This window comes from Sparus aurata, chromosome 8, assembly GCF_900880675.1.
Source record: "Sparus aurata chromosome 8, fSpaAur1.1, whole genome shotgun sequence".
Lineage (NCBI taxonomy): Eukaryota > Metazoa > Chordata > Actinopteri > Spariformes > Sparidae > Sparus > Sparus aurata.
The window spans coordinates 726,305-735,192 of record NC_044194.1 but is presented as its reverse complement, the minus strand read 5'-3'; the positions used below and the strand labels follow the sequence as shown (position 1 = coordinate 735,192).

General features: G+C 45.5%; 1 protein-coding gene across 1 annotated transcript in view; it reads left to right on the top strand.

The window, feature by feature from the left end:
* The first annotated feature begins 228 nt into the window (after positions 1-228).
* Positions 229-8,888, top strand: part of LOC115586539 (diacylglycerol kinase zeta-like) — a 26,728-nt gene continuing 18,068 nt past the window's right edge. Inside the window, exons 1-2 of the mRNA XM_030425682.1 lie at positions 229-275; positions 7,093-8,216. Of these exons, the coding sequence (XP_030281542.1) occupies positions 7,177-8,216 (1,040 nt within the window). The 5' untranslated portion in view covers positions 229-275; positions 7,093-7,176. The remainder of the gene's footprint in view (positions 276-7,092; positions 8,217-8,888) is intronic.

Below are 8,888 nucleotides of genomic sequence, written 5' to 3'. Positions count from 1 at the left end.
ATCGTGAGGTGACAAGAGATTCCACCCCTACTGAGAGACACTGAACTGCTGTGAGTGAGGCGCCTGACAGTTATTTTAAAACAGCAGCTTAGTCTCTCTCTCTCCCTCTCTCTCTCTCTGTCTCTCTCCCTCTCTCTCTCTCTCTCTCTCTCTCTCTCTCTCTCTCCCTCCCCCCCCCCCCCCCCCTCCCTGTTCCTACCTCTCTCGCTCGCCCTTCCTCCGTCAGTGTGTTCTTCCTCTTCATCCCTTCAGGACTGACTGGCGCGTCCTCTCAGGTTGTATGAAACTACAATGGACTTTCTCTTTGCTCGGTTTCTGTGACTGCAGATTTATTACTTCATTCATGTTTCAGTTGTTGTGAAGGCTTTTTATTTACTGGACCATCTCACGGTAGATATCCTGAGAGAGAGTGAGTGAGTGTGTGTGTGTGTGTGGTGTGTGTGAGTGTGTGTGTGTGTGGTGTGTGTGTGTGTGTGTGTGGTGTGTGGTGTGTGTGTGTGTGTCCCGTGATGACCTCGTTAAGTCACTAGGTAACAGAGATTACACCTGTGAGGTCGGTCAGTGCCCACATGTAGGTGTTTGAGTTATGATTGTCTATTAACTCTGGCTGGTATCTGTTGGATATTTTCAGTACCTGTGCTGATACAATACCTGATTTATAATAACATTACTTTTCTTTCACAATTGCACAAAATCTTTTTTTTAAGAAACATTTAAAAGTCAGGAGGACAGAAGCTGCCACGGCTGAAAAAAATAAAAAAATACACCAAAATGATATTACAAATAAATGTTGGCATATATTAATTCATAAAATGTGACATATATTCCTTTTAATGCATTTTATTGCCTATTTGATTTATTTATTATCCCTCTCTAGATTTATTTATTTGAACAAACTTGAAAAAATTATATAAAAGTTGAATAAAAACCTTTTGGAGCATTTAATGGAATATTTACTTATTGACTCAGCTATTTATTATGACTTCGGCAGTTTCAGTCCTCCATAGTGTAATGAGTTTTGTTTTAATAAGATAATAATAAATCCAAGTTAAAATCACAAACATCTTTTCATGTTTATATTCTGTGTCATGAATATCAGACTGTATTATGTTCTGTGATCGTCATTATGCTAATGATTGCATAATGAAGCAGAATGCATAATACAGCAATGAGTGTGGAAATAACTAGCAGGAAAATACTACAGAAATACATTTGTAGATAAATAAATACATTTTAAAAATTAGGAAATTAATATATATAATGTAAAAGTCAATAAAAAGGGGATAATGACATGAGAGGTAGCCACTGTTAGCATGCTAACAAGGTACGGCAGCGTAGCTCGTTGTTGCTCAGCCTCGGAGGGGCCGCTCAGCCTCGGAGGGGCCCCTCAGCCTCGGTGGGCGCTGCTCAGCCTCGGAGGGGCCGCTCAGCCTTGGAGGGGCCGCTCAGCCTCGGAGGGGTGGATGTGACGGCTGCTTCTCACTTTTTCCTTCACAGCATTAAAGGCTGTAAGTGAGTCAGTGTCCACCGAGGTCACTGCTGATGTTCTGGTTCATTTAGACGCCACAGTTTATCATGGAATCACATATTTACAACTTCTATTGATCATATCTACTGCTACTACTAAACCAGAGCAGTTTGTTCCCGCTCCGTCTCCAGTTTAGTGTCGAGCAGCTTCAGTAACATTCAGCCCAGCGGTCTGAACTGTGGCTGATGAAGTGCACCATCACTGCTCTGCTGCTCATTAGTTCTCTGTTTGTCCACATGTTGCAGCAGTTTATCACCTGCTGTTCATCAGCCTGCTGCTGTGTGCCAAACTAACAATAGCATCAGAACAGGTGAGCAGCCTCAGCCTGTGTGCTGTGTGGTAGTGTTGTCAGAGACATGAGGCTGCTGCAGGTGAAGCAGAACGTCACCTGTACTGTCAATAACTCTAGTTTAAAATGAAGTAATACAATGAAGAAACAAAGAAAACATGATATCACAAGCTATACGATGGAAACACTGTAGTATAAGTAATGTTTGAGTTGGCTGTGTCTATAATTCTGTGCTGTAGTCTCGTGTTTGCTCTGAGCACAGATCAGCTGCATCCGTCAAAATCACAACAAATTATATTGTAATCATATGAAGTATGTTAACATTATATGAAGTAAAATATTGAACAGTTATTGTTCACTCTGTGTGCCCCATACTGCTGTGACATCATCTGTGTGTATGTCAGTGAAGTAGGAGGATCTGTCTTCTTCTTCTTCTTCTTCTTCTTCTTCTTCTTCTTCTTCTTCTTAACAGTAACCTTCTCCGTGTCAGAACAAATGTACTGTGATTTAAAACCGCTTCCAGAATGAACCGGAGTTCTCACCGGTGCGCATCTGAAGGAAAACAAATCACCTGAACGCTCTCAGTTTGCTCTCAGCTAGCTCACAGCTAGCTCACAGTTTGCTCTCAGCTAGCTCACAGCTAGCTCACAGTTAGCTCACAGTTAGCTCACAGTTAGCTCTTAGTTAGCTCTCAGTTAGCTCTCAGTTAGCTCACAGTTAGCTCTTAGTTAGCTCTCAGTTAGCTCTCAGTTAGCACACAGCTAGCTCTCAGTTAGCTCACAGTTAGCTCTCAGTTAGCTCTCAGTTAGCACACAGCTAGCTCTCAGTTAGCTCACAGTTAGCTCTCAGTTAGCTCACAGTTAGCTCTCAGTTAGCACACAGCTAGCTCTCAGTTAGCTCACAGCTAGCTCACAGTTAGCTCACAGTTAGCTCACAGTTAGCTCACAGGTGACCTGCAGCTACACTTTGAGACACTTATCAAGTGTGTGAAGACGAACAAGCGACCAGTACGGAGATGTTTCACAGGTCGTTAGTTGCAATAGAAGTCCGGACTTCCTTCCGCTTCCGGACCGACCTGCAGGTGATTCCTATTGATCAGTAAATTGTCAGTGACGTTGAATAGGCTACAGAGTGAACAGAGTGAAGCTCGAGATCATTAAAAGCCGACTTGTCCTCAGATTTTTTGGTTTGAATACGGCTTGTTTCGCTGTCGTCGACAATGATGACGTCAACTGCTGGAGAGCGTGACATGAGTGGAGACGCAGATAAATGACGAGTGTCGTTCAGACTTTGTGCTGCTGCTGTCAGTGTAACTATAGACGTATAACATGTAGCCTATGTATATACGTCTGTCAGTGTAACTATAGGAGTGTCTTAGACAAACTGTCCACCAAGCACCAACTGTGGTGAGAGTTTCTGTTTGGGGCGTAAATCTCGTGAGACTTTCCGCCACACTGTCAGTTCGTACCGGATAGAGAGCAGAAGCCCCGCCCCTTCCGGATCCAGCTCTACAATATTTAAGTTTGGAGACGACGTCACTGACGACATGTCAGCTGCGATATCTTTTTCATGTTTCATTAGTTTGATAACAAACGTGTGTGATCGATGACACACTGCAAACATTAATTGTCTCCACATCGACAACTCTTCATGTGTTTCTCAGAAATAAGGTCATGAGGTCACCGAAAGGGGCGTGGCTTTGTCTCTCTGTAGGCACCTCAACCTAACATCTCTAAAAATAGCAAAGCCCATCACTGCTGAAACATGTTTTAATTGAATCGAAAGTAAAATGAAATTGTCACGAGGACAGCCTCATTAATGAAGGGACAGTTCTGGGAATCGTTTCTCACTTTCTCAAAATTGCAGCATTTTCATTAATTTTGTAAGAAATGATGCACAGAGCTGTAGAGAACGGTTCAGTTCCATGTCTTAACTCCAACTTCTACTATTTATTATTACTACCTGCTCTTCTACTGGAGCATCAAATATTCTGCAGATTGATTAGATACTGAAGTGTGATAATGACGGTGGCTGCTGCAGACTGAGTCTGGAACAGATTACAAGAGAAGTTTGGTGTGTTTAGTGCTGCTGCTGTTCCAGAGTGAGTATTGGAGGACATGTTGCAGAGCGTCAGGTGACCTGCTGATGGATGTTACAGTAAGCTGCTGGACGTCAGCCGGCCTCTGATCAGGCAGTAACCTGATAACTGACTGGCTGCTGCTCAGACAGGTAACAGGTGAGGCTGCACAGGGAAAGTGAGGCGGACGTCCTACAAACAGAGAGGTTTCCCTGCAGAGTCACTAAGCTGGTGTTGGAGAGCTGCCCACGTCACATCCTGCAGCTAAGCTGGTGTTATTTGACCCAGTGGTCTAAAATACAGCAGGGATCAGGCTAACCGCCGTGTGCTGCAGGGATCAGGCTAACCGCCGTGTGCTGCAGGGATCAGGCTAACCGCCGTGTGCTGCAGGGATCAGGCTAACCGCCGTGTGCTGCAGGGATCAGGCTAACCTCTGTGTGCTGCAGGGATCAGGCTAACCGCTGTGTGCTGCAGGGATCAGGCTAACCGCCGTGTGCTGCAGGGATCAGGCTAACCGCCGTGTGCTGCAGGGATCAGGCTAACCGCCGTGTGCTGCAGGGATCAGGCTAACCGCCGTGTGCTGCAGGGATCAGGCTAACCACCGTGTGCTGCAGGGATCAGGCTAACCGCCGTGTGCTGCAGGGATCAGGCTAACCACCGTGTGCTGCAGGGATCAGGCTAACCGCTGTGTGCTGCAGGGATCAGGCTAACCACTGTGTGCTGCAGGGATCAGGCTAACCGCCGTGTGCTGCAGGGATCAGGCTAACCACTGTGTGCTGCAGGGAAACGTTGGTGTTATTCATGAGTTCTTTAACAGGACAGCGCTCATGTGAATGGGCGTGTCTGTAAACAAGTTGTTTTTCTTCTGCTGGACCGACCTGAACCCACTGAACAGCCTGAGGACGTCCATTTTCTCTCAAACACGAGGATTTCCTTCTTGTATAATAGAAACTGAATCTGTCTAAGTTCTGGACACATTAAAACTAGATCCAGTGGATATTAACGGGCTTCCAGCTGTCGGTGAAAGAACTGATCTTGTTGGTGCTGTTTGTGCTCGTCACAGGCTAAATACTGGTGTGATGTAGTTGTTTAGATGGCGAGCAGCAGCAGGGAGCCGTTGCTTTAATTACTGCTGCTTCCTGTCGGCGTGCTGCTCCGCCTGTGGAGAGGAAGCCCCTCCTCCTCTGACTGTTTTATAATTCATGTCTGTGTGGCTGTCAGGTTCAGCAGTGATCTGATGCTTCACTAACACCAGTAATATATTTCTGATATGATATAAAATATATAGAGACACGACCTAACACAAAGACCTGTTTGTCTTTACAACAGGGAGCACGCGGCTGCACTGATGACAGTACAGCTGTCACCATATCAGATACCACAGTGTGAAGGATTCAAGATCCACAATAATTATATACATATTTTTTTACATTTTTAATTTAATGTTTTTTGAATAGAAATTAAAAAAATCCTAATCCTACACAAATTGGTCTTTAACTTTGTTTATTGTGTGTTTTGTCTCTTTATGTAACCAGATTACTATCAAATACAAATGCAGGGAGGAGAGAGAGAACCAGAACCAGAACTGTCCAGAACTGTACAGAACTGTACAGAACTGTCCAGAACCACCTGTTGCACTTCATTTATCTTCTTTATGCTGCATGGAAACCCAAAATAAATACATGAATGAATTGCTCACTAAATAAAAGAAAAAATACATCTTATGCTATTAATGATATTGAAGATAAATGTGACATAATTTAATATTTCAGTTTTTATTGGCTTCAGTATTTTTTACCTTTGAGTTAATTCTTTACCCTCGTTACGTGTGTGTGCTGCGGGTGTGAAGGGACGCAGCGGAGACACGATCACCTCCTCACTGAACACTAAAGATTGGTCGTTAATTCATTCATTCACTCATCCACCAAAATACATTGAGATATTCTTTAATGCTTATGGCAAATACTGGCACATGCAGTTAATTAATCACTAAGCTTGGAATTAATTAGATTCATTTATTAATCACTTGACAGCCTGATTAACATCCATGTCCATTTCTAAGTTTCATTATTTCTGTGTTTTTTCCTGATAAGACATCCATAAACATGTAAACAAATATGTAATATATTACTTAATGGAAAAATAAATGTCTCTTAGAGTTGATGTTGCTTGATGAACTTAACTTTAAACCCTGTTGTCACAGTGAGACTGCTTGTGTTTGTGTGTCTGTCTGTGTGACGGACAGTGAGGTGGTCCAGTAGTCTTATAGAGAGCTGAAGTCGTGACATCACTTCCTGTCTGGCGTCTGTAACTTTATGATTTTAACGGACATTAACTGTACGTGCTCTGTGTGCACAGATACAAACTACAGCTGCTGTTAGAATAAACAAACAGACACGCAGGGTTTATTCTCTGCTGTCTGAGAACGTGGTCGTCTCCGTCCGGCTGATTTTATTTAATGATATAACTTTATGTCACTTTAACGGGTGCAGTTTAACCTGCTGAGGTCAGGGGGCTGATGGGTAATGATGTTTGTTAAAGTGAAACATTTTATTAATATGTTACAGTTACAGTGGAAATGTTTGCTGCTTTCTGTTCTGCTCTCACATTCGTCTCTCTCGTCTTATTTGTTGCAATAACTAAAATATAATCAAAATATAATGTTTGATTTCATGTTCACAGTTTGACTCTCAGTTTGAGTTTCGCTCAAAGCTTTTGCATTTTAAATTCCACTCATTTTATTAATCAGTTGATTAACTTATAGGACATTCATTTCTGTTTTCTTTTTAAGTTTGATTGTGGTTTGATTCCTCAGTGTCCTGAAATAAACTTATACATTCAGTTGCCTTTAATTTCCTCTGTGCACGTTTACTCATCGATACTCATCGTTTACTTTAACGAGCGCTCGTGTTTCCGTCCTCACACGTTGAAGACTCGTTTCACTTGAGAATTGTCCACATCGACTTATTGAAGATCACCAGACTTTAACAGAAGACATACTGGTGGATTTCTACTTGTCAGAATTGTTACAAATGTCAGAAATGATGTTTTTTTTTACATCTGGAACAGTCAAACTTTGACTTCAGCTCTCTATAAGTCTGAAAACTAGTTGTAGTTTTGGTTGAATGAAACTGTAGCGTAGACAGACGAGGATGTAGTTTATGTTCCTGGTTGTGATATTTAATATCCTCTCATCAGATCTGACTGCACTATAACGACTTTTTACGCCTAACAGCGAAGAGGAGGAGTATTTGAGAAGTCGACCTCCTCTCTCCATCCAACATGGACACCTTTTTCCGCCGTCACTTTAAGAGGAAGGAAGCTGCTCTGGAGGCTGATGACCAGGGTGCACCTGGCCGCCAGCGGAGGCCCAGCGTGGCTGTCCCGACCAGCAAGGCCCGTCGCAGGTCCAGCGTCGGGCTTCCGTCCTCCAGCCTGACCCAGCGGCGGCGCTCTAGCGTGCAGCTGCCGGGGGGGTTGCCCTGTGCGGGAGGGGGGCGTTTGGCTAAGACACCCAGACGCAACAGGTGGGCGGGACACACTCGCAGGCGCTCCAGCACCACCACCCCCAACATGAACCCGAGGTTCGCCGTACGCAGGAAGAAGGTTGGGAAGCTGCGCACCATCGACACCCACCTGCTGGGCCCGTCCATGCTGCTGGCCAGTCTGATCCAGATGGCGGAGGAGGACGAGGACGACGGTGTGGGGGCGGGGCTACTGGACGGAGAACAGCAGGTGGAGATGAGGGGCGGGGCCAACAACAGGAGAATGTTTTCGCGTTCCAGCAGCCTCCACTCGGATGGAGACGATGACGGTAGCGACAGTTTTTCCACCGCCAACGACAGCCAATCAGAAGACGATGAGCTGTCTGAGGCGGAGCAGCTGGCTGAGGAGGAGGATGAGGAGGAGGAGGAGGAGGAGGAGGAGGAGGAGGACACCTCCTGGTCTCCTGATCAGAGTGTCTGTGCCCCCTCCACCTCCACCGCCCTGGAGGTGATGAGAAGAACTCCCCAGCCTCCGTCCACGTCCCGGCCCCTCATCAGGGCCCCTCGCTGCCTCCGCAGGAACTCCTCTCAGGTCATGATGGGAGACGTTGCTCCCTACAGCCGCCACCGCGCCTCCAGCCAGAGAAAAAGGAGGAGGGTCTCTACCATCTCCAAGGCCGGGAGCCCCTGGCCAGGAAGAGGCCCCCCGCTGCCCAACCGCAAGAACTCAGTCTACTACCTCAACCACCCGGCCTTCTACAGGGGCCCCGGAGCCCTCAGCCCGCTGGGGGCCCACGGCTACAACTCCAACATGGAGAGCTGGAGTGGCTTCTTGCTGTATGTAGTCTCTGACCTCCATGACGGCTCAAATACCACACTGTGTCTGAATGTTGCTGGTGCGACTATAGGTTTATTTCACTAAAGAGTCTTTTAAAGGATAAATTCACATTTCTTGTTAAGTCCTACATGTATACTGAGTAACACTCACATGGAAACCAATGTCCACTCATCCTTAGATTCATGCCCCTCATGAGGTCATACCTTCCTGTCTCGTTACACAACCCACATGACATCTTCATATGCAGAAACATCATTATCCTGAAAAGGAGGCGTCCAGTCATTACTGTCAGTGACTGTGGGAAACATCTGGTCTGAGACATTCTGTGACATGCGGCGTGTCCTCAGTGAGTGCAGGGATTCAGCCCAAAGGTAACAGACGGGCGGCTGGACAGTTTCAGACCGATGACATCCTGCAGCGTGTAGGAAGCTCGAAGCACTCCACATAAATATGAATAAGATAAAACATGTCTGAGATTCTGCTGCAGATGCAAACGTCCTCCATGGAGATGGAGCTCATTAGCAGCTCGTGCTAACGATGACACGACTCACTGAGTGTTGCTAAGGTTACTCATTGTGTGTGTGTGTGTGTGTGTGTGTGTGTGTGTGTGTGTTGTGAAATCAGGAAGCTAAAACACACAAAGTGTCCGTCTGCGTCTTTGTTCAATTTTG